The sequence below is a fragment of the Coccinella septempunctata genome, chromosome 9 (assembly GCF_907165205.1).
Source record: "Coccinella septempunctata chromosome 9, icCocSept1.1, whole genome shotgun sequence".
Taxonomy (NCBI): domain Eukaryota; kingdom Metazoa; phylum Arthropoda; class Insecta; order Coleoptera; family Coccinellidae; genus Coccinella; species Coccinella septempunctata.
The window spans coordinates 11,590,045-11,617,142 of NC_058197.1; the positions used below are offsets into that span (position 1 = coordinate 11,590,045).

At 36.0% G+C, this 27,098-nt stretch overlaps 1 protein-coding gene across 4 annotated transcripts; it reads right to left on the reverse strand.

Annotated features, from left to right (window-relative positions):
• Window positions 1-434: 434 nt before the first annotated feature.
• Window positions 435-19,786, reverse strand: LOC123320496 (gustatory receptor for bitter taste 66a-like). 4 transcript variants are annotated; one of them, XM_044907828.1, is made up of 4 exons: window positions 19,455-19,786; window positions 821-892; window positions 673-762; window positions 435-611 (listed from the first exon to the last, which is right to left on the reverse strand). In XM_044907828.1, the coding sequence occupies exons 1-4, from the start codon at window positions 19,710-19,712 to the stop codon at window positions 531-533; spliced, it is 501 nt and encodes a 166-aa protein (XP_044763763.1). In that variant the 5' UTR covers window positions 19,713-19,786; the 3' UTR covers window positions 435-530. The 4 variants fall into 4 exon arrangements, with proteins under 4 accessions (XP_044763763.1, XP_044763765.1, XP_044763764.1 ...); XM_044907830.1 differs by lacking the exon at window positions 19,455-19,786 and adding an exon at window positions 17,293-17,390; XM_044907829.1 differs by lacking the exon at window positions 19,455-19,786 and adding an exon at window positions 14,021-14,263.
• Between the last annotated feature and the right edge of the window lie 7,312 nt (window positions 19,787-27,098).

Genomic DNA, 27,098 nt, shown 5'->3' on the forward strand with positions numbered 1-27,098 from the left:
GAAATCCTGAAATTAACTCTGCTTCTACTGAAATTCTTGATCGAAATTCATATATACAATATTCATTGATATAAAAATGAACGATTTGAATTGAACTAACCAACCACCATCATTCAATATATCGACAGAAAAACCATTCCAGCCAGAAAGAGTAGCTGATGACCATGGTTTCCGTTTTACTTGACTTCATCAGATCAACACAACTTCCACTTCGATAAATGGCAGAAAACGAAGTCCAAGATGACAGCATGCAGAAGGTTTTCAGGGGCTTGTCGTGGGATTGTGATACTTCTTCAGATCTCTTTTATTAGAAGATTTCTATTTCTTGATTTTCTTCACTTATTTCATTACAGAATTGAATGAATTTTTATCGATACTATAAGAAGTGAATAATGGACATAATTCTTATCTACAGTACTAGGAGTTTTCTATATATAAGTTGAAAATATTTTTTTCAAATATAATAAATTATTACTCAATGTTATTTTCATACTTCCAATTTTTTATCGGAGGAGGACCATGCTCGAACTTCATTGAGAGCTCGATCTACTCTGCTCCATTTCTCTGAATTGAATCAAATAAACCAAATATGTTGTTATCCCAGCTACCATCTGCGAAAAAAAAAGTGATTATTCTTTAGGTTAGTAAAATCCTCTTTCTTCGAGAACTTACCGAATAAATCAATGTCCAATCAAGGGGGAAGAAGCCACAGACAGAAAATTTCAGTTCGTTCAGTTTGGATTTCAACAGAAACAATTCCATCTGAAAATGGGTGAAAAATATGAATTCTTAGATCAAATCTTACTATCTATACACTCACGCTCTTGTATGGTAAATTTTTACGGCCAATTCTTGTTTGTATGTCATAAATATTCTCCACAGCAAGTTTACTCTGTAACAATAAGAAAAATATAATGAGTAATAACTTTAGCTTTGCCTAATCACTTTTGAGTATGGATAAGGGGCAAACTCTTGTTGACTATTTATTCGTTGATTGTCGAACATCCTAATATTTTGAAATTCGATTAGTGTGAAAGAAATTACCAACGATAGGTAGAACTAAACCTCACTGGCTCAGAAGAATAGGTAGATGCTATTAATGCGATCTATTGTGGCACAGAATTATTCACTTCTCTGCTTTCTTCTCAATGGAAGAAATGTCAATAGAAGAGAGATTCATGAGCTTCTCTAGATTCAACTTGGTAGTACCAAAGGTTCTAAGTCCGACTCTGTCACAGAGGATATAATCAATGATTGCAGTTCAAATACTTGGGAAGCTTCATAAATACTAGGGCTAACCTGGACACGGAAATACACAATCGTATCAATTCGGCATCACGGGCATTCTGGAAGCAAAAGGACAGAGTGTTTTAAAATCACGACTTCAATCTGAAGACCAAGACAGCTGTTTACAAATCAGTGGTCCTCCCAACGCTTCTTTGCGGAAGCGAAAGCTGGACGCCCTACAGGCGACATATTAAACAGCTTGAACAAACGCAACAACGTAATCTAAGACAAATAATGCACATCAAATGGTTCCACAAAGTTTCGAATGCAGAAGTCTTGCAACGCGCGAGTTGTACAACAATTGAGACTCAAGTAACGAGGGACCGACTCAGATGGAGCGGCCACATTCTGATGCAAGACACAAGACTCACCAGAATAGCTCTGTATGGCGAATTCACAGAGGGAACTCGGAAACCAGGAGGCCAGTATAAGCGGTTTAAGGATGTACTATACATCAATCCCTAAAATCAGTTAATGCCAATAATAACTGGGAACAACTAGAGTTAGACAGATCACAGTGGAGGTCTATGGTACACAGTTATAATGGAGACTCGAGAAGGATACAGCGGCGGCCAGATCTGGTTGGTGACTATCCATGCCCGGAGTGTAGAAGGATCTGTAGGTCACGGTTGGGTCTCTTTAGTCACAGAAGGGAACACAGTCGCAATTAGCCCTAACAAATTATAAGTCTGTTCGGACTGGTTTTTTTGGTCTTTTTGTAGATTTATGCAGCAATGAATGAATGAATGAGAGGTGGTTCTAAGCGAGTGGCACAGGCTAGGTTGGCTGAGCCAATACTCGAGAACTCTTAGTTCCATTCAGTATCTCATTACGGTAACTAAGAAATTATTGGCCAAAATCTGGCCACTTTTACTAGCGTTAACTTACCACCAGTATATTTCCTGCATTGAACACATACCTCTCTCTGTATGTCCACGTTCTGATGAACAATAGATAAAATCATAGAGGTCTCCATAACCAACCATAATGTTATCGCTGTGTACGGATAAACCGAAAAATTCAGTTTCATAATTTCCTCCATATACATTGAGAAGGACAATAGGACGCTGTTCCACGCGTACCAGGATTTCATTAATATTACACTTGAAAAAACCCTCATAAAACTCATTATTGTAATCTGTAAGTCGTCCACCAAATCCTCAACCCCCTTCACAATGCGTTGAGTAGGTCTAAGTCTCAGATGTCTATTGGTGCTACGGAAATGTTGCAACACAGAAGATTGCACAGTGACGAAAACTTGTTGGAACTCAATGTCTAGGATAAAGTTTAGATGACATATGAAAAAAGCAGTGAGTGTAGTAGCCGAATCCATAAAAACCAGTAAAACATCAAGAATACATAAGAAAATTTCCACTGAAGCTATGTAAATCAGCCAATACGTCTCAATCCAATTTTTCCTTGTATCACCATGTATACCCAATTCTATCGACGCTCTGACTATCTTTGTCATTTGCTTCGAGAACTCTTCTACTGTACCAACAGCGAAGTAGATGGTCACGATGCTGAACCCAGTGAAACCCATCGCAGAAAACTTGTAGACTCTGTTTATAAATTCACTAATGGCATCTGCTGATGTTTCTACAAGTGGTGTTAGATAAACAAGATCCACCATCAATAATATCGCACAAGTGAAGAAACGAATGGATTTTTTGTTGTATCTGAAAATCATCGACGAAGTATCATAGTTGAATAGTGGTAAAATCAATCCATACTTCCATATTTTGAACAGCAGATGTTGTGAAAAATGATAATGGTATCTTGTGTGATCCGTCATTTCTATATTTTTGTTTTTCTTGCCCTGACTATAAAATTATCCTGTGTATCTTTGGTTGATGTTGAAAATAACGAATGACTATAGTGTGTCTAAGGAAGCACGGTTATCAATCAATTGAAACGCACTTAGTTTACGGAAGAAACCCGAAAATACAATATATCCATCCAATTTGTATTATGAATAGCAAATTATCCTCTGACTTGAATACTGCTAATCAATCAAACATTAACGGACATAATCGATCCGAAGAAATTGTGCTATTTGGCCCATTCGATATAATTATATACGATAAGTAATGCACGAAATTAATATCTTCTATTTATTCAATATTTTGAAGGAACCTACTCTAAAGGTCAATTTATATTTTGAATTAATTAAATTCTCATGTACAGTGTGGTATCACCATATCATTGAGTATTGAATTATTGAGATTAATACTCAATGACCATATCCAACAAGTATCAAAATAATTTTTTTTTCTAGTTAGCGTCACCATTTCTTTTCACGACAAAAATCTGTATATCTGAATATCGATAAACAAATGACCTTGAGATGGGTTATTTTCATAAGGGTGATTTGCATAGTTGGCTAAATATCTCTCATCTGAAGTACGAGGAATAAAAATAAAAAACTAAGACGAAACTTTTAATTGTTTCATATTGTTTCTATATTCTCAGAGAATATTGAAACAATATGAATGATTAAGTAATGAAATGTGAAAAGAAGATATTCTTCTGATTGATGATATGTATTTTAAATCTTTGAGAGTGGTAATATCTGTTAAAGGAACAATAAAAATTCTAGACTTTACGACGACGTTTCGATGGTTTATTTTTCACCTTCCCCAGGCTTGAATTGATAAAAACAATTTCAAACGTTATAACGACATTACAGTCATGTGTCAAAAAGCAAATAACATTTTCTTATAGATTTTCAACAGTCTACGGGGATGTATTGATGTCTAGTTAGCCTAGACCAGTTCCATGCATAAAAAAAATATTGCGTTACCATAGCAAAACAACAATAACTCCTTAGAAGTGTCAGTGTGAAGTTTGAGGTCAAGAAAGTAAACCAGAGTTACGCAATAAATTAAAAGAAACAAGATGTCAACCGATATTGTGAAAAACGAAAAATTGGAGTATCGAGCCATCATCACCTACCTGTATTTAAAAGGGTTAAGAGGTAAGCAGATTTACGAAGATATGCTTGATACCCTTGTTGATAAATTTCCTTCGTAAGCGACCGTGAAAAATTGGACTGCAAGCTTCAAAAGAGGTGAATTTTCCATTGAAGATGACGACCTATCGGAAAGGCCAGTTTCTGTGTCAGTTCCCGAAAAAATCCAAGCAGTTCATGAAATGATTTTATCAGACCGTCGAATTGAACTAGAACGGATATCTGAAGCACAGAATATTTCATACGAACGCGTTCATCATATAGTTCACGTCAATTTGGACATGAGGAAAATTGCTGCAAAATGGATCCCCAAATGTTTGAATGTTGACCAAAAGCGTGCAATGGAAGAAGTATCTCGTTCGATCAAGACTTAAGTATATTTCTACGATCCAGAAACAAAGCAATAATCGATGGAATGGCGACACTCTGGTTCTCCAAGACCTAAGAAGTTTCGTGTTCAAAAATCTGCTGAAAAAGTTATTGCAGTTTCTTGGGATTGCCATGGAGTAATTATGATTGATTTTTTGGATAAGGGTTAAACAATAACTGGAGATTACTATTCGACATTACTGTCCACTCTATGGGAAAAATTAAAAAGAAAAGACGCGGAAAGCTATCCAAAGGTATTTTGTTTTTGCAGGACAACGCCCCTGCACACAAATCTCATGTTGCCATGCAAACAATTCGTGATTTAGGGTTTGAATTACTAGAACACCCCCCTTATTCACCAGAATTGGCTTCATCCGACTATCATCTCTTTGCTCAACTGAAAAAAAGTTTATAAAAGGTCGTAAATTTTCTTCTAATGAGGAGGTAATAAAAGCTGTGGAGGTCTGGTTTGCAGAGCCAGAAGAAACATTTTTTTTTGAAAGGTCTAGAGACGTTGCAGGTTCGCTGTGATAAATGTATCCAATTAAGAGGAGAATATTTTGAGTAATAAAATATTTTGACATTGAAATTTTGTTTGGTTCTATAGTAGGCTGAGAATTTTTCAATATATCCTCGTATATCTTTTCAACCGAGCCGTAATGAAAAAATAATGGTGGCTGGAAAAAGTGTTTCTCTTAACCTCATCAATCTTCCGTCGAAATACTTATATGTACTAGTCAAAGACTCGCCCTTTATATGAATCAGATCGCTAAAACGGAGTTCTGAATGAAATAATGGTTCAGTGGCCTCCATATTTTCAATATTTTCTTGAATTTGGAGGGTTTTCCCATAGAGAAAGAGTCTCTGGGTTTCCCATTGTGCAATATGTAACCACCAAGAAGGGCGAATCCACCGGCTAGGGAAGGGGAAGCAACACAAAACTCTCCCTTCATATCGCCTTGTGATTTTTGTGTTTTATGACTAATTTTTGAAACAGTCGAGCCTCTAGAGTGGGAAAGGCAGAGTCCCTCCTGTCCTCTTCCTGGTGACGCCAAAGATCACCAATTAATACATAAAACAACAGATAAACCTACCTGTCCTTCAACATCCACAGCGTTATCGGTCATTTTCAGCAATGATATTAATGAAGCAACGAACCAGAACCACAGCAGGACGATATAAGTGATGTTGCTGATTTCTGTCAAGCTTCCAAACTGAGAAACAACAATTGCAAAAAAAACATTTCCAAAGACGAAAAAATTCATGGCCGAGTATACATCGAACAGATCCAAAGTGGTGGATTTCATCTTATCGACCAATTTCACATATATTTCGAGTTGACGAACCTCATCTGTGTATCTTTTTGAAATTCTGTGAAATTCCAATATATACCGGATCACATGAGTTACAGTGACGTAAAAAAATTGAACTTTTACGTCGAATAGTCTTCCAGCGTATCTTGCAAAAAGAGTGACGTATATTGAAGGGTTGGTAACGACAGACATGTTCAAGAATACTTCTATCCCGAACATCACCAGAATACAGGACATCATAGAATAAATCCAGTATATACTCGATTTAGACATATGTTGGTCCTCATTTGTATTTAGATCCTGTGGCCCAGAGTTCTTGACTCGCCACAAAATACTCTTCAACTTTTTGGCATTTTTGTGCATGATGAACATTGTAGCACAAATATACAGAACAAAGTAAAAATTGTGGCTTAGATGTACAACTGCATTCACACTGGTACCATACTTGTCGATTTTCTGCTTCAGCATAAGAATCAACAGAAGTGAATAAAAAAAGCATAAAAACAATCTACAAGAATTCGTTTTGACCTTTAGGTAGTTTTCTTGACCATAGAATATGATATGTGGCAATAAAAACCCAAAATTCCAAAACTTTATCAATGGAGAGAGTGCCAACCATATTTCAGGATTCATTTCCTCCATTACTGGTTCAGGATTTGTCATTTTGCGATCAATGCTTCATTAAAATGCTTTATAGCATCCGCCGGGTAGTCAGAATATTGATCAATTTCATTCGGAACGATTAAAACGGAAAAAAACATTCATTAACGTCCGCAACGAATGATAGAATTTTTTTTAATGATAAGTCTGCGCATAACTCATCTTTTATGCTATGTCGTATGAAGTTTATTTACATAATGTAACGTTTGGAAAATTGAGATGATACTCTTATCAGGGCAATTTTTTTAAAAGGAAACACAACTCATAATAATTAATGATTGCACCTAAAATCGCCTTCATAAAACTTGATTGATTTTTCGGATAAGGGTAGAACAATATCCAGAGATTACTATTCGACATTACTGACCACTCTACGGTAAAAAATCAAAGAGAGAAGACGCGGAAGCTATACAAAGGTGTTTTGTTTTTGCAGGACAACGCCCCTGCACACAAATCTCACGTTGCCATGCAAAAAATTCGTGATTTAGGGTTTGAATTACTAGAACACCCCCCTTATTCATCAGATTAGGCTCCATCCGACTATCATCTCTTTCCTCAACTGAAAAAAGTTTAAAAGGTCGTAAATTTTCTTCCAACGAGGAGGTAATAAAAGCTGTGGAGATCTGGTTGGCAGAGCAAGAAGAATCCAATTCAGAGGATAATATGTTGAGTAATAAAATATTGGACATTAAAATTTTGTTTGGTTCTATAGTAGGCTAAGAATTTTTCAATATATCCTCGTATATTCTCAATATAATGTAGAGGGGTGCTGGGCGTAGGGGGTGAGAAATATCAAATTCAAAATCCACAGGTGCCAGGATTTTCCTCAATAATTTTTGAAACAAGAATTATTGACGAGTTAGGTTACTTTGTTGTCACGCTGAACAGTAAACTGCAAAATGAGTTTGACATTAAAAATAGACTCACCATTGTATTGGTTTTCCAAGAAGTCACTATCATGATGGAAAATTTATGAATAGATAACAAGGACCATATCCACAGCAATAAGTAGAACAAAATATTATTCAAATCATTTTCCAACTGGTAAGTTACTATCCAGTATATGCAGACAAGTAGACTAAGAAATTCTGAAGAGCATTTGAGCAATATTATAGGTGAAAATAACTGAAAAAATCGTGTTGAGGTTTCATCGTTGTAGTCCTGGACGCCAATAATCTCTCTTATGACGATATTGTTTTGTTTTGACAATGATAAAGTACTAATTGACCGTGAAAAGTACTCCAGGACATTGAGTATTCTGATCATGAATAGTTGAATGAAGAAAATAATGAAAATGCATACATAGACAACAATTAGTTCAAAATAAACATATAGAGGTTCTCCACTGGCTACTTGAATTTCGATGGCAAACATTACCAAATACCCAAACGCATACATCAATGGGTAATAAAAACTTTTTCTGGAAATATCTTGCTTGCTGCATATTTTCGACCGCTTCATTTGTCGTTTTATTATTTCGATCATCGTTAAGCTGCTCTCGAAATCTTTCAGATATCTATATATATGCATAATCATGAATTTCGTGATCATCGCTAAAGCAATGGTGTCTATTACGTGGGTAAAACTTTCCAACGACGTACCAACTGAGTAAATCTTGGCAATTGCAATGTAAGCGCAAAGGAGCAATAATACAATGACGTTCAAACCTCTTGAATGTTTGTTAACACACTCCATTCTCCTCTTTTTGCTGTTGTATTCGAAATATGGTAAGATGCAACTTAATTTCCATAGATTGAATACGATTTTTTGAGCCTGATACACGTTTATTTCGGCCTTCATGATACGGATTCGATTTAATATTTTGAATTTTCAGTAACAATCCAGCTAGTTATTCTAGTATCTATTATTCCAACGAATAACTGAACGATTAGATTGCTACAGTTCGAAATATAATGGGTGTTTGATGGTATACTATAAGCGTCTAATCAATGATGCTCTTAATGTAGAAAAAAATAATATATCAGAAAACCTGACACGTTAATCGCAAAAAAATTGAAGGACTGTATTAATTACTCAAAGAAAAAATTGACTGAAATTCCACTTGAATAGATGAGGGGTGATGTTGGATGTGCTGGTTTGAGCACTGCAAAATTTTGTTCAATATTTTATCGCATTTCTTTTTCAGGAATTTTTTTACCGAATTATAAAAACAATTCTGTTTAGATTGAATTTCGCCAGTATATGTGTGCAAACCATATAAAAATGTAATTTCATAAAGTGCTGAAATCGATGGGCAAGGAAAAAAAGGAATACGAGAAGAATAATATAAGACAAACAGTGGGTTCCATAAAACTTTGATTGTCCGATCAAAGATTGGACAGTCTCTCGATTTCTAAAACGAAATCACTGAAACCTTTTCAATTCTGAATATATTGAAGAAGTAGTAATTGAGAATAATTGAATGGACGTATAAACATCACAATTTGATGCGAGAATGATATTCTGAATGATCATGACTGAATTATCGATTGAAAACAAAGTGACGTCTATTCGTCAATCAAGCGTTGATTCCCCGATTAAGCTTTATGAAACCGAGGGAAAGAGTGTTTCCAGGAACTATTGTCGAAGAAGATGGACAAATCACCCGAGATAGTATCCAATGAGGAGGAAGACCAATAGACTGATAACAATGCAAAAAAGCTGAAGACTGTAGCAAAGAACTTGAAAATGGGAAATCACCAGGATGTGACTATAAAACATTGATAGAACTGGTCTTATGACACTTCTGGAAATTTATTGTAGCCACAGATCTGCTAAAAGCTTTTGATTGTGTGAATGGAAATGAAGGTATTAGATATTCACAACAGCGATAGGAATTGCATTGCTCATCCCAATAAAAGATCACAGGAATTCCACACATCAAAAGGATTGAGAAAGGTAGACACCATGAGTCCTTTACTATTTATGGAGTCCATTCACTTTTATAGAAACACTCGGTTGGCCATATAATAATTTTCTTGAGTTTTTGTAACTAGAAAGGCGTAAGATTGGCACGAAATATATTTAATGTCATAACGACGTTGCCACAACCAAAACCAAAAAGCCGAAAGTGATGGAAAAAGAGAAAAGACAGAGTATAAGGAAGTATTTTTTAGAATTGAGAGCCGCTTACTCAGATAGTAACCCTGATATTTTAAAATTTACAATATATCGCACGGTATCGAACATTTTCAATGTAAATAAATTCATATTATGCTTCATTTCATCTTTGGGTAGATTTTTTTGAATTTTACAACTGATGCAACTTTTTCAACCTTTAGCCAAAGAAGATAACCAACATTAAGAGGGGTCTATACCGTTTTAGTGGTCAGTTCAAAAAGAGAAAATGAACATCTTTGTCAGAAACCACTAATTCATATGGGGTTTTAATTATAATTCAATTCAATCAGTTCATCATCTCGGCAAGTCAGAAATTTTTTTATTCGTCAAACGGTGAAGAAAATTAAAATGTTTTTTCATTGAAGAACTAATATTCATTCATGTTATTAACTTTCCGAGGTGAAATTACCTCTTGTAAGATTTTCCACATGAAAAAATTTCTCGAAAAGTCTCGCCATTGGATACAATTCGTATCCTTGTGAATTTTCGACGAAAGTGGATGATTGTACCTATTATTCGTAACTTCGTATCGTTCAAGTGTTGTGACAACATCCCACATTCTGGTATTCTTTCCCCCTTTACACCTTGACCCTTGGTAAAAACTCATCTTAACTCTTCTCAAGCAACTGCATTTTATGTGTCAATAATTTAACTTTCTTGCATAGCAAAAATAAATATATGATCGGTTCCAGGAATGAAATTGGGGAGAGCATAATTTTATATCTGAAATTCTGTAGGTGTTTGTTGATAAAAAACACCTTTATAACTGTAATATAGGCTATAGGTTTGACATAATTCGATAAAATTTAGTGTTAGTCTGAACTTTATCAGAGGTTTTTTTTATTATAAGCTGCTGTGTTTGAGATATTGAGGGAGAAAAAGAAAACCTGTACTAAGTTTCAAGGAAAACTACAGACAAACTTTGAGATAAAGAATAAACTCACCATGCTACACGTTGAAGAAATTGTCCCTACCATAATTAAAAATTTATGTATCAATAACAAGGACCACATCCATAGAAACAAGTAGACCATATTATCAACGAAATCATCTTCCAACTCGTCAATTGCAATCCAGTATGCATTTGTAAGTAGACTTACAAAGTCTGAAGCACATCTAAGCAATATTATCAGTGAAAATATCTGGTAAAACTGTGTACTGGTCATATCGATTTCTGCTGGGAGGGCAAGTAAGTTCTTCATTGCGTTATTACCGATATTTGTTGTTTCTGTCCATGGTACAGTGCTCAGGGATTGTGAAAGGTATTCTAGAATATCGAGTGTTGTCATGAAGAATATCTGAATGGAGAAAATAATGTACAAGCAAATATAATAAATGAAGATTCGCACAAAGTACCAGAACGATTTTCCAATGGACATTCGTATTTCAACAGAAAACAATACCAAATGCGCAAACGCATAGAACAGTAAAAAATAAAAGCTCTGTTTGGAAATCTTCCCTGTGCTGAATATTTGTAAATTTTTCAGTTTTCTCACTATTACTTCGATCATAATAAACGTGGTTTCAAAATCTTTCAGATATCTATATACACGAATGATCATAATCTTCGTTATGGTCACTAAAGAAACAGCATCTAGAGCATCGGTGATACCATCCAAGGACGAATCATTCGAAATAATTCTTTCAATTGCGATGTAGGTGCAAATCAGCAAGTATAAAATAACGTTTAAACCTCTTGAAGGTTTTTTAACCCATTCAATTCTCCCTGTTTCGGTGTTATATTCAAAATGTGGCAATATGCAACTGAATTTCCATAGATTGAACATTGTTTTCTGGCCTTCGGAGACGTTTTTCTCAATCTGGTTTGGGATATCCATGAAGCGAGTTATGATTCAATATTTAAATCAAAATTTTTCAGCTTATTAGTTAAGACATGTGTAACAAGTACTCGACAAATAACTAAGACATTAGTTTGTTTTCATCAAGTGTTTTATGTTTACTTCAATTGATTTATGAGTACAAATCGTTATGTATGCTTTTGAGGAATGAAGAATAGGTCCCGAAACAAAACATGTTTATCCCTTTTGGGCCAAACTATCAATTACTTAAATTACAAATTGAGTAAAAGTTTGTCTCGAATCGATCAAATAATTGTAATGCTTACTGTTTATTGAACTAAAAACTGAATTACAGGAGTGTTTCTACAGAGGGTTATTCTGTTGTTCAACTCCCCATTGTTGGATCGCTGCCTTATATATATTGGTATGATGGTTTGTTCCAAGCCTACAGAGAGGCTTAGGTCCAGCAGGTTTTAAGCTTGATGTTCTTTTTGAAAATTCATCGCCTTTTTCATTTCCTTCAACACCACAATGCCCTGGTACCCATCCACCCCTCTATTGACTCTGGCCAATTGCTTTATGGTATTACTGCACTCCCTTGTTGCTCATCCCTCGATTTTTGGAGAGGGGGAAGTTTTGATAGGATTCCTCTTTACTCACTTCATCTCAATTCTTAAGAGGGTATTTATAGGGTAAGTTGATGGCTAATGAAGGAATCTGCTTTCTATAACCCCCTTTTTTAGAGAAATATTTCCTGAATTGACGGAAGAAGAAAATGTTTATTTTCTTCAATGCTATCCTGCTATTCAATTTGTTGAAGACGATCTTTACATAATGTAAAGATATTCGGGGATATTTCAACTTTATCATAGTGTATACAGGGTGTCTGTAAACAAATGCAAAGAACTTAGGGAGATGATTCCTCGATGAAAATAAGCAGGGGTAGTTCCTATAAGTTTTTTTCGAAATCGACCTCCCTTCCAAGATAAAAGCCTTTGTAAGGCGATGCCGAATTGAGATTTTTTAATTTTTTTTACGGGTTCTAAAAAACACTGAATCATAAAACTATGCATATGTAATATGAAGCACTAAGTAGATGTTACACATTTTTTTTTATTTCATAACTTCATTATTAGGGGTTGATATTTTCAACCCCTTATTATTTTCCTTCAAAAATTGTTTTCGTGAGATAGATTCTTGAAAAATAAAATTTTCTTATGGTTTCCCATTCAATTCTGGAAAAAAAAAGTCTGTTCCAAAATTTCGATACAGTTGATACTTTTTTCGGAATAAATAAAAACTTGCAAGCAGTTCTGATCACTGTTCATTCCATTTCATCTTATAAGTGTTCCATAGAATGACTACCTCCCGCTGAAATACATGCATCAACTCTCTGCCTCATAGACCTCCATATACTCCTTGTGAGTTTTTATTTATTCCGAGAAAAGTATCGACTGTATCGAAATTTTGCAAGAAACTTCTCTTCTATAGAATAGATTGGAAACCATAAGAGAATTTCATTTTTCGAAAATCTATCCCACGAAAACAATTTTTGAAGGTCATAAGGGGTTGTTATTTTCAACCCCGAATACTGAAGTTATGGAATCTAAAAAAATTGTGTGAGTGAAATCTACTTAGTGCTTCATATTACATATGTATAGTTTTATGACTCAGTGTTTTTTAAAACCGGTGAAAAAAATTAAAAACTGTCAAGTCGTCATCGCCTTCCAAAGGCTGTAACTTGAAAGGGAGGTCGATTTCGAAAAAAATTCACAGGAACTACCTCTACTTATTTTCATCGAGGTATCATCTCCCCAAGTCTTTCGCATTTGTTTACAGACACGCTGTATATTATCTGAATATGATGAAATTGGGGTTTTAATTATAATTCAATTCAATTAGTTCATAATCTCGGTAAGTTTTTGAAGAACAAATATTTATTCATGTTATTAACTTTCCGAGGTGAAATTATCTCTTGTAAGATTTTCCACATGGAAAAATTTCGCGAAAAGTCTCGCCATCGCCTAGAATTCGTATCCCAGTGAAATTTTCGACGAAAGCGGTGATTGTACCTATTATTCGTAACTTCTACTTATCGTTCAAGTGTTGTGGCAACATCGGACATTCTGGTAGTCTTTCCCCCTTTACACCTTGACCCTTGGTATAAACTCCACTCAACTCTTCTCAAGCAACTGCATTTTATATGTGTCAATAATTTAACTTTTTTGCATAGCAAAAATAAATATATTTAAAAACTGATGGGGAGAGCATAATTTTATATCTGAAATTCTGTAGGTGTTTGTTGATAAAAAACAGCTTTATAATTGTAATATAGGCTATAGGTTTGACATAATTCGATAAAATTTACTGTTATTCTGAACATTATCAGAGGTTTTTTTATTATAAGCTGCTGTGTTTGAGATGTTGAGGGAGAAAAAGAAAACCTGTACTAAGTTTCAAGGAAAACTACAGACAAACTTTGAGATAATGAATAAACTCACCATACTACACGTTGAACAAATTGTCCCTACCATAATTAAAAATTTATGTATCAATAACAAGGACCACATCCATAGAAACACGTAGACCATATTATCAAGAAAATCATTTTCCAACTCGTCAATTGCAATCCAGTATGCATTAACAAGTAGACTTACAAAGTCTGAAGCACATCTTAACAATATTATCAGTGAAAATATCTGGTAAAACTGTGTACTGGTCATATCGATCTCTGCTGGGAGGGCAAGTAAGTTCTTCATTGCGGTATTACCGATATTTGTTGTTTCTGTCCATGGTACAGTGCTCAGGGATTGTGAAAGGTATTCTAGAATATCGAGTGTTGTCATGAAGAATATCTGAATGGAGAACATAATGTACAAGCAAATATAATAAATGAAGATTCGCATAAAATACCAGAACGATTCTCCAATCGACATTAGTATTTCAATGGAAAACATTACCAAATGCGCAAACGCATAGAACAGTAAAAAATAAAAGCTGTGTTTGGAGATATTCCCTGTGCTGAATATTTGTAAATTTTTCAGTTTTCTCACTATTACTTCGATCATAATAAACGTGGTTTCAAAATCTTTCAGATATCTATATACATGAATGATCATAATCTTCGTTATGGTCACTAAAGAAACAGCATCTAGAGCATCGGTGATACCATCCAAGGACGAATCATTCGAAATAATTCTTTCAATTGCGATGTAGGTGCAAATCAGCGTGTACAAAATAACGTTCAAACCTCTTGAAGGTTGTTTAACGCATTCGATTCTCCTTTTTTCGGTGTTATATTCAAAATGTGGCAATATGCAACTGAATTTCCATAGAGTGAACATTGTTTTCTGGCCTTCGGAGACGTTTTTCTCAATCTTGTTTGGGATATCCATGAAGCGAGTTATGATTCAATATTTAAATCAAAATTTTTTAGGTTATTAGTTAAGACATGTGTAACAAGTACTAGACAAATAACTAAGACATAAGTTTGTTTTCATCAAGTGTTTTATGTTTACTTCAATTGATATATGAGTACAAACCGTTATGTATGCTTTTGAGGAATGAAGAATAGGTCCCGAAACAAAACATGTTTATCCCTTTTGGGCGACACTATCAATTACTTAAAGAACAAATTGAGTAAAAATTTCTCTCGAATCGATCAAATAATTGTAATGCTCACTGTTTATTGAACTAAAAACTGAATTACAGGAGTGTTTCTCCAGAGTGTTATTCTGTTGTTCAACTCCCCATTGTTGGACCGCTGCGCGCTGGTATGTTCCAAGCCCACAGAAAGGATCAGGTCCATCAGGTTTTAAGCTGGATGTTCTTTTCGAAAGTTCATCGCCTTTTTCATTTCCTTCAATACCACAATGCCCTGGTACCCATAGTAGAGTCACTTTGTTGTTTCTGGCCAGTTGCTTTATGGTATTACGGCACTAACTTGTTGATCATCCCTCGATTTTTGGAGAGGGGGAAGTTTTGATGGGATTCCTCTTTACTCACTTCATCTCATTTTTTCAAGAGTGTATTTATATGGTAAGTTGATGGCTAATGAAGGAATCTGCTTTCCATGGCCCCCTTTAGCGAAATACACTGCGCAAAAAAATTAACGCACATTCTGAAAATCCCAATTTTAATGAAAGTTAACTCTACATTGACTTTATAACTTATTTTTTATGTTCTCTCGGAAAGGTTTTGAACGAAACAAGACACATTAAATGGAAGAAAAATTCAGGATTTCACAGAATCTTATATGAAAGAAGAGAATTGAACAATTTTCAAAATACTGAAATGCTGATAAGTGATTTAATACTTGGCATTTCCACCCCTTGCGTTAATTACAGCTCGGCAACGACGGTTCATACTTAAAATGAGTGATCTTAAAATGTTCTGATCCAATCCTTCCCAGATTTCTCCGAGTTGGATTCCTAAGTCATTAGAGTAGCTTGATGATTTTTTGAACTTCTCAGCTTTCTATTGAGGTTGTCCCAAACCTGCTCAATGGGATTGAGATCTGGACTTCTTACTGGCTATTCCATTCGAGAGACTTCAACCTCTTCAAGTAACTCCTGAACGATGCGCGCACGATGGGGTCTGGCATTATCATCGAAAATTTCATTTTTATATATAAAAATGAAATTTTCACCAATGTATGGGGCAAATGGCACTACATGCTCTTCAAGAATGTTCCTTATATACTTAACAGCATTCATAGCTCCATTATCAACGACCACTAGGTCTGTGCGAGCAGTCAAAGATATTCCACCCCATACCATAATCGACCCTCCCACGAAACCAGTAGTATTCAGGAAATTGCACTGAGCATATCTTTCATGTGGACGTCTGTATACAAGGGAACGTCGATCACAATGGTAGAGGCAGAATCTAGACTCATTTGTGAAGAGAACTCTTTCCCAATCGGCCTCTTCCCAATGGATATGCTCTCTCGCAAAATCCAAACGCGCCCTTCGATGGGCTGGGGTAAGAGCTGGGCTGGGGTAAGAGCTGGGCTGGGGTAAGAGCTGGGCCTCTTGCCGCGACACGAGGCCTTAAATCATATTCTCTGAGGCGATTTCTTATTGTCTGAGTGCTAATTTGCACCTCATGAGTTTGCTCAAGCTGAATTCGAAGGAGGCGAGCGGTTGCAAACCGTTGTCTCAACGAAGAAACTCTCAAGTAATGTTCTTGAATGGCAGTTGTTACCTGTGGTCTACCCTGTCCTGGTCTTCGGACATTCATACCTGTCTCCCTGAATCGCTGCAACATTCTGGACACACTTGTATGGGAAACTCCAAACCTTTCTGCAATTCTTGTGTATGTCCACCCTTCTTCTCGCAAAACTACCGCTTGGGCACATTCCTCTTGGGTCAGCGATCGAGTGTAGAAAATCAAACGAAAGAAAAACTATTGATCACTAGAATTGATCGAGAACAACTGATTTTAGAATGGTGTCAATACATTCAAAATCTGATAATATCATCTTTTTTTATTCCTGCTGGGAAAAAACATCTGTATTGAAGAAAACCCTTGAAAGTGAATAACATATAACATTATGACTCAGTGTTTTTCAGTACCCGTGAAAAAAATTTAAAACTGTCAACTCGTCCTCGCCTTCCAAAGGCTGTAACTTGGAAGGGAGGTCGATTTCGAAAAAAATTTATAGGGACTACTCCTGCTTATTTTCATCGAGGTATCATCTCCCTAAGTCTTCCGCATCCTTTTACAGACACGATGTATATTATCTGAATATGATGAAATTTTTACTACTCACCACTTCTTCTACCTCCACAGCAGACGTAGTGATATTCATCAATTTGTACATAGAACAAAGACACCAAATCCAAATTAAACTGCAATACAATAAATATCTATTGCACTCGTAAGCCGCACTATAATAAAGTACCAATAGAATGATGGAGAATTCAAAAGATATTGCTGATAAGATTGTAGTGGAAAAATATTCGTTGACTTCCATTGTTATGTATTTAATTTCGTCCAGAAGACCCATGACCTCTTCAGTGACAAATTGATTGACATCAGACAGAATACGCATAGAAGATCCGAAAAAACTTCTCAAAAAATATTGAATAAAAATGAAGAATAAGAGGAAAAGTGAATGCACGAAAGTGCTCACATAATAAGAAACTATATCAATGAAGGAAAATAGACCGCTTTCGAATGTCAAATAAGAATGCGTTAACCATAAAGTAATATGAATTAATAGGTAAATGAGAAACCCATAAATTTTTTCCTTTTCCAAGATTTTCTGGGATATTGCAGAATTGTAGGTGGTTCTTCTTCGAATATTTATAATTCTATTGAGAAGTACAGTGCAATATTTGGAAGAAATGAAGAGTTTGGAAGTCACCACTAAAATATGGAAATTAACAACAATGTTAGCCATATGAAGAACCATCATATCCACGGAATCCACACTAGCCAAAATCACCATCACAAACAAACTGAAACGCAGAGAAATAAATATGAAACAGAAGACAATACGAGAAATGGATTTTTCATAAATGAAAATTTCCGAGTGACGCTTGTACACGTATATAGGTAATAATAAGGTCCACTTCCATGTTTTCAGGATGAATATCAGTAGTTCCATACTCGCTTCCATAAGAAATGCTTCCGAATTTGAATTTCTGTTATATTCTATTCTCTAATTATATTTCCTAATCATGAAAATATAACATATTGACCACTTGAGATAGAGAACTATTTTATTCGTGGCAATCACTCAATGTTATTTACTTTGCGTTTATGTCATTTGTTTAATATGTTGGAATCATTGATTAGATCATTCCAATATGGGGGTATTTAAGGTTATTCCTAATTATATCCAGTGATATAGTGGATACTCCGAAACGATGTTAATTTAACCTATTCGAGCTTCTTCAAAAATTAAGGAATCTATGAAAAAATTTCGAGTTTTCTGTTCAGCATTCTCCCAAAAAACCCCCTTGTATAGGATGTGGCTTCATATACGAGGATGTATTGATATCTAGTAAGTCTGGACCAGTTCCATGCATAAAAAAAAATATTGCGTTACCATAGCAAGAACAATAACTCATTAGGAGTGTCAGTGTGAATTTTGAGGTCAAAAAAATAAACCAGAGTTACGCAATAAATTAAAAGAAAGAAGATGTCCACCGAAATTGTTAACAACGAAAAATTGGAGTATCGAGCCATCATCAAGTACCTGTATTTAGAAGGGTTAAGAGGTAAGCAGATTTACGAAGATAGGCTTAATACCCTTGGTAATCAATGTCCTTCGTATGCGACCGTGAAAAATTGGACTGCAAGCTTCGAAAGAGGTGAATTTTGCATTGAAGATGATGACCGATCGGGAAGGCCAGTTTCTGTGTCAGTCCCCGAAAATATCGATGCTGTTCATGACATGATTTTATCAGACCGTCGAATTGGGCTAAAACGGATATCTGAAGCACTGAATATTTCATACGAACGCGTTCATCATATAGTTCACGTCAATTTGGACACGAGAAAAATTGCTTCAAAATGGATCCGCAAATGTTTGATTGTTGACCAAAAGCGTGCAAGGCTAGAAGCATCGCGTTCGATCTGTGCTCGATTTGAAAACGATGTAGACTTCTTACCGAATTGTTACTATGGATAAGACTTGGGTATATTTCTGCGATCGAGAAAAAAAGCAACAATCGATGGAATGGCGACACTCTGGTTCTCCAAGACTTAAGAAGTTTCGTGTCCATAAATCTGCTGGAAAAGTTCTTGCTTCAGTGCCATGGAGTAATCATGATTGATTTTCTAGATAAGGATAGACAATAACCGGAGATTACTATTCGACATTACTGGACACTCCACGGAAAAAAATTTAAGAGAAAAGACGCGGACACAAAAGACAAATTATATTTTTCAAGGAAAACTATAAAACATGAATGATACACTCACCATTTCACTCGTTCCACAAGTTATCCCTATCATCATTAAAAGTTTATGAATCACTGCCAAGGACCATATCCATTGCGTTACATAGAGCAGAGTACCAATAAAATTATCTCCAAACTCGTAACATTTAATCCAGTAAGTAGTAACAAGTAGACTTAGAAAGTCTGAACCACATCTAAGCAATATTATCAGTGAAAATATCTGGTAAAACTGTGCACTGGTCATATCAATCTGAGCTTGAATGGCAATAATCTCTCTCATAATGCTATTGTTTATTTCAATATTTGATGCAGTGCTCAGTGATTGTAAAAGGTATTCTAGAATATCAAGTATTGCCATGAAGAATATTTGGATGAAAAAAATTAAATATGAGCATACAAAAAAGATGAAGATTCGGAAATAATGCAAGAACGATGAGTAATTGGAACCTAGTATTTCGGCGACGAACATTACGAAATGCCAAAACGAATAGAAAAATAAATAAAAATAGGTCGCTTTGGAAATCTTCTTTCTGATGACAATTTGTAAGTTGATCAGTTTTCGTAGTATTAGTACGATCATACTCAAGGTAGTTTCAAAATCTTTCAGATATCTGTAGACCTGAATGATCATAATTGTTGTTAGAGTGGTTAAAGAAATAGCATCTAAAACCATGGTGAATTTTTCCACAGATGCATCAATCGCAATAATTCTTTCAATTCCAATGTAGGTGAAAATCAACAAGCACAAAATGGCGTTCAGACCTCTTAAAGGTTTCTTAACGCATTCAATTCTCCTACTTTTAGTGTTATATTCGAAGTGTGGCAATATACAAGTGAATTTCCATAGATTGAATATGTTTTTCAGACCATCGAAGACGTTCTTCTCAAACTTGTTTTGGTTATCCATTGCGCTAGTTAAGGTCGTTCGATAGTATAATTAGAAATTATTGATAGTTTATTAGTCAAGATCTGTGCCACCACCAGTAACCGACAAAAAACTAATAGATTAGATTGTAGCAGTTCAAAGCGTTCGTTATGAATGCTTTCGAGAAATGAAAAATAGGTCCGAAACAAAACATATTCATCCCTTTTGGGGGACGCTATCAATTACTCAAAAGAAGAAATTGAGGAAAATTGCTGTCGAATCGAACAAATTACAATGCTTTCTGTTTATTGAACTGAAAAACTGAATTACATGTTTAACTATCATAGTAGCATCTTTAGGTGGGTGAACTGAATTATTTATAACTTCCCAAAGGAAAGAAATACAGGGTGTTACTGAATTGATGTGAACATTTTCAGGTCTCTTATAGAACTTTCATTCAAAACTCCTCACCCTCCAAGTTACAGCACTGCGGAACTAATGCTTTGGGAGGGGGGTTTGAGAACCCCCTTTACCCCCCCGTAGGACCACCTATGCTATATATTCCTCGAAATGTCTAAGAATCAATAAGCATCAGATTGGGGTTGACCCAGATAAGGATTCTGCTTTATCTCCTAATATACTGTCAATAAATCTGCTTCCAAATAAAACCAATGATTCCTCCAAAACCCTCACACCTTTCAGATCTTGGAAAGGAGAATGTTTAGATAGGATTCTACTTAAATAACATCTCCCTAGCATCCAAAGCTCTCCCTTCAGGTCTTTGAAGAGGGTATTTATATGGTCAGTTGAACGCTAATGGAGGAATCTGCTTTTCATGGTGTCCTTTTTTAGCAGAACATAAAAGCCTGAATAACCTTAATGTGATTCGAGTAGTAGTTCACTTCGATGCATAGAAGACGATCCTACAGAAAAATAAATGATAAACTCACCATTCTACTCGTTGCACAGGTTGTCCCAATCATAATTAAAAATTTATGAATCAATACCGAGGACCATATCCATAGCAATACGTAGAGCAGGGTACCATCGAAATTTTTTTTAAACTCGTAACAAGTAATCCAGTATGCATTCACAAGTAGGCTTAGAAAGTCTGAAGTACATCTGAACAATATTATATGTGAAAATATCTGTGAAAACTGTGTACTGGTCATATTGATCTCTGCTGGGATGGCAAGTATCTCCCTCATAAAACTATCGGTTCTTTGTGTATACGATGCAGTGCTTAGTGATCGTAAAAGGTATTCTAGAATATCAAGTATTGTCATGAAGAATATCTGGATGAAGAGAATGATAAACAAGCAAATATAAAAAAAGAAGATTCGCAACAAATACCAGAAGGATTCTTCATTGGCAGCTCGGATTTCTATGGCAAACATTACCAAATGCTCAAACGCATAGAACAATAAATAAAAAAAGCTTGCTTTGGAAATCTCCTCTCTGCTGAATGCTCTTAAGTTCTCCAGTTTTCGTACCATTACTTCGATCTTGATGAAAGTTGTTTCAAAATCTCTCAGACATCTATATACATGAATGATCATAACTTTTGATATGGTCACCAAAGAAATAGCATCTAAAACTTGGGTAAAACTTTGCAAGGACGAACCATTCGAAGTTATACTCTCAATTGAGATATAGGTGCAAATCAACAAGAATAAAATAACATTCAAACATCTTGAAGGTTTAATAACGCATTCCATTCTCCTTTTTTTGGTGATATATTCGAAGTGTGGCAAGATGCAACTGAGTTTCCATAATTTGAATATGATTTTTTGGCATTCGAAGACGTTTTTCTCAATCTTGTTTCGAATATTCATTGCGCGAGTTATGGTTCAATATCTGTTATAATTTTGAATTGTTTATTGTTTATTAATCAAGATCTGTGCCACTACCAGTAACCGGTAATGTGTCACTACAAGTAATTGACAAATGACTAATATATTTAGGTTGTTACAGTGGAGAGTCTTTTTCATTGAATGGGTATTTGATGAATAATTCAATTGACTTATGAGGGAAGGACCAATTGTTATGAATGTTTTTGTGGAATGAAGAATGGGCCATGACAACACGTCATGTTTATCTCTTTTGGGGTACACTATTAATTAGTTGAAGGAAAAAATTGAGGGAAGCTTCTGTCGAATCTATTACATTATTGTGCTCACTGTTTATTAACAACAATTGCAGAAAGGTTTGGAGTTTCCCATACAAGTGTGTCCAGAATGTTGCAGCGATTCAGGGAGACAGGTATGAATGTCCGAAGACCAGGACAGGGTAGACCACAGGTAACAACTGCCATTCAAGAACGTTACTTGAGAGTTTCTTCGTTGAGACAACGGTTTGCAACCGCCCGCCTCTTCAAATTCAGCTAGAGCAAACTCATGAGGTACAAATTAGCACTCAGACAACAAGAAATCGCCTCAGAGAATATGATTTAAGGCCTCGTGTCGCGGCAAGAGGCCCAGCTCTTACCCCAGCCCATCGAAGGGCAGGTTTGGATTTTGCGAGAGAGCATATCCATTGGGAAGAGGCCGATTGGGAAAGAAGTCTCTTCACAGATGAGTCTAGATTCTGCCTTTACCATTGTGATCGACGTTCCCTTGTATACAGACGTCCACATGAAAGATATGCTCAGTGCAATTTCCTGAATACTACTGGTTTCGGGGGAGGATCGATTATGGTATGGGGTGGAATATCTTTGACTGCTCGCACAGACCTAGTGGTCGTTGATAATGGAGCTATGAATGCTGATAAGTATATAAGGAACATTCTTGAAGAGCATGTAGTGCCATTTGCCAGATACATTGGTGAAAAGTTCATTTTTATGGACGATAATGCCAGACCCCATCGTGCGCGCATCGTTCAGGAGTACCTTGAAGAGGTTGAAGTCTCTCGAATGGAATGGCCAGCAAGAAGTCCAGATCTCAATCCGATTGAGCATGTTTGGGACATCCTCAATAGAAGGCTGAGAAGTTCAAAAAATCATCCAGCTACTCTTAATGACTTAGGAATCCAACTCGGAGAAATCGGGGAAGGATTAGATCAGAATATTTTAAGATCACTCATTTTGAGTATGAACCGTCGTTGCCGAGCTGTAATTAACGAAAGGGGTGGAAATACCAAGTATTAAATCACTTATCAGCATTTCAGTATTTTGAAAATTGTTCATTTCTCTACTTTCACATAAGATTCGGTGAAATCCTGAATTTTTCTTCCATTTAATGTGTCTTGTTTCGTTCAAAACCTTCCCGAGAGAACATAAAAAATAAGTTATAAAGTCAATGTAGAGTTAACATTCATTAAAATTGAGATTTTCAGAATTTGCGTTAATTTTTTTGCGCAGTGTAGAATACCCTGTAAAAGGTCGGAATTTGAGAAGAAATACCAAGACCAAGCCGCCACCGATTTTATTTGAAATCTCAACACCAACAGCCTGTATTTTTTCCGATGAAACAGAATCTCTATCAATGATTAATAACAAATAATTCTCACTTCAAGCTTGGGGGATACGCCTACTCACCAGTTCTCTCACAGTCTCCGCAATCACAATGATATTGATCAGTCTGTATATCGAAGAGAAGAACCAAATGCAATCCATAACGGAAAATATCCAGTCCTTGGTGGATTGAATTGACCCATCGACTGCAGTCCAATAAACAGCCCAAATAATAGCAGTAAATTCGCAAGATAATCCTGATAGTATTGATATCGAGAAAATGTTGTTGCATTTCGATGTAGTTCTCTGTATTTCATCTAAAATATCTACTATTTCCTCGGGGAAGACACGAAGAAAACTGATGGAGCATTTCAAAGCGCACATCAAAAAGTATTGGAGTATGATATAATACGATTCGAACAAAAAGAAGAGGAAAGTGAAAGCATACAAAGATAATGTTTCGATAGATTGCAAGGAACCTTCCTGAAAAACCAAAGAAAATTCAGTTATACACATCACCGAATACAATGAGAGAAAAAAAAAGAAAATGTATATATTCCGTTTGTTAACCACTACCGGAAAAACAATTTTAAGATCAGTTATTCTACTCCTAATAACGAAAGTTGAATGTAGGAGATCGATGAGTCCTTGGTAGTCCTTGTACACTTTGAAAACAATAGGAATGAGTGATAAATCTGGAACGAAGCTGTCAAAGCGAAGAATTATTGTGTTCACTGACACATCATTGTCTGAAAATGACTGAAAAAATGTGTAGAATCGTAGAACAATCAGCAAGCAGCAACAAACAATGCGGAAAGAAGAGTGTTTATAGATGAAACATTTTTCTCCATAATCGAATTCGTATACGGGCAGAAAAAAACTCCACTTCCAGGTTTTCAAAACGAAAATCGATAAACCCAAATTGGGATCCACCATTATAATTTTGTCTTCATACGTCAAATGCACTGAATTGAATATGTACGTATCTACCCGAATATTATGGTCATACAGTTCCTAATATAATGGATTGGGTGCCATAATGATTTTGAATAATTAAATAATTACCCAACAAAGTTTATTACTACATACTTACTTCTACTTAGACAACTCACGGGGAGAAAGGGTTTTTTTTACTGGGGTTTTTCCCTAAGCTCTTGTATCATACAACAATTTGTATGGTACCCCGTTACGCTAACCTTGCTAAAACTGTATCTCATGCACAGGCTACACTGCGCAAAAAAATTAACGCACATTCTCAAAATCTCAATTTTAATGAAAGTTAACTCTACATTGACTTTATAACTTATTTTTTATGTTCTCTCGGAAAGGTTTTGAACGAAACAAGACACATTAAATGGAAGAAAAATTCAGGATTTCACCGAATCTTATATGAAAGAAGAGAAATGAACAATTTTCAAAATACTGAAATGCTGGCCATTCCATTCGAGAGACTTCAACCTCTTCAAGGTACTCCTGAACGATGCGCGCACGATGGGGTCTGGCATTATCGTCCATAAAAATGAAATTTTCACCAATGTATGGGGCAAATGGCACTACATGCTCTTCAAGAATGTTCCTTATATACTTATCAGCATTCATAGCTCCATTATCAACGATCACTAGGTCTGTGCGAGCAGTCAAAGATATGCCACCCCATACCATAATCGATCCTCCCCCGAAACCAATAATATTCAGGAAATTGCACTGAGCATATCTTTCATGTGGACGTCTATATACAAGGAAACGTCGATCACAAGGGTAGAGGCAGAGTCTAGACTCATCTCTTTCCCAATCGGCCTCTTCGCAATGGATATGCTCTCTCGCAAAATCCAAACGCGCCCTTCGATGGGCTGGGGTAAGAGCTGGGCCTCTTGCCTCGACAGGAGGCCCTCAATCATATTCTCTGAGGCGATTTATTATTGTCTGAGTGCTAATTTGCACCTCATGAGTTTGCTCAAGCTGAATTTGAAGGAGGCGAGCGGTTGCAAACCGTTGTCTCAACGAAGAAACTCTCAAGTAACGTTCTTGAATGGCAGTTGTTACCTGTGGTCTACCCTGTCCTGGTCTTCGGACATTAATACCTGTCTCCATGAATCGCTGCAACATTCTGGACACACTTGTATGGGAAACTCCAAACCTTTCTGCAATTCTTGTGTATGTCCACCCTTCTTCTCGCAAAACTACAGCTTGGGCACATTCCTCTTGGGTCAAATTGCGTGTTTCGCGTTGCATAGCGATCGAGTGTAGAAAATCAAACGAAAGAAAAACTATTGATCACTAGAATTTATCGAGAACAACTGATTTTAGAATGGAGCCAATACATTCAAAATCTGATAATATCATCTTTTTTTATTCCTGCTGGGAAAAAACATCTGTATTGAAGAAAACCGTTGAAAGTGGATAACATATGCATGCATAATTCTGATAAAAATAATTATCATTGAGAACACCTTCACTTGTAGAATAAATTTGAGATTTCCATAATATGCGTTAATTTTTTTGCGCAGTGTATAAATATTGTTTGCTGTTAAAGATTGTAATGCTCTATATCCAAAGCTTATGTATATTGTTGCCACCCTGTATACAAGGGCCCCATTGTTAACACATTTTTGCTCAAGTCAGCATTTTCCAAAACAATATATAAGTAGCAGCATGACGCTCTCAGTTCAGTTCAGATCGTACCGTTGAGATTGATTCTTCATTCATATCGCATAGTTCAAATTAATTTTCGTATCTATTGATCTATTTCTGTATCTTGTGCCTTCCAAATAAATTAATTAAAAATAACAGTGCGTTATCCTTCGTAAAGTGACAATCTATCAATCTATAATAGTGTTCATAACTAAAGGTTTTACGGAGCTTTACCTCAATAAAGCTGCCCTGGTGACAGCGACCCTGCTTTCTGTTAGTTTTTTAAAAAACTAAGTTCGTTCCGAAAGGAATACAACACAAAAATTGGTGACAGAGCGGTGGGATACCTAAAGGAGAGCCAGCAGAATACCTCAAGGAAAGCCAACAGGACATCTGAAAAGAGCCTACAAGGACCTGCAGGATATCTACTGGATTGCAGTCGCCGTGTTTCTTCAGTTTAGTGCAGTGCAGTGATTGTGCAGTGTCACTCGAGAAGAAGATCACATCTTGACCGCCTCTCTATGAGCACAGCTCTTAATAGGAAAAGACCCCAAGCTATAAGCCAAAGCTGCTTCCCTCTTCTGTAACTGGATCTCAAGATTCACCGGACTAGCGGAGTCTACGCAGAAGAATCCACCTGTGTAACTGGATCCTAAGATTCACCTGACTACTGGAGTCTACGCACGGGTTCAAATTCCTATTTCCCTCGAGAAAAACGT

Excerpts from the sequence above, each read along its gene's own strand:
- LOC123320496 (XM_044907828.1), bottom strand. The coding sequence starts at position 19,712 with ATGAGAGAGATTATTGCCATTCAAGCTCAGATTGATATGACCAGTGCA. Across the intron at positions 763-820 it reads AAAATTTACCATACAAGAGC|ATGGAATTGTTTCTGTTGAA; the intron begins GTGAGTGTATAG and ends ACCCATTTTCAG. Across the intron at positions 612-672 it reads ATTGGACATTGATTTATTCG|ATGGTAGCTGGGATAACAAC; the intron begins GTAAGTTCTCGA and ends TTTTTTTCGCAG.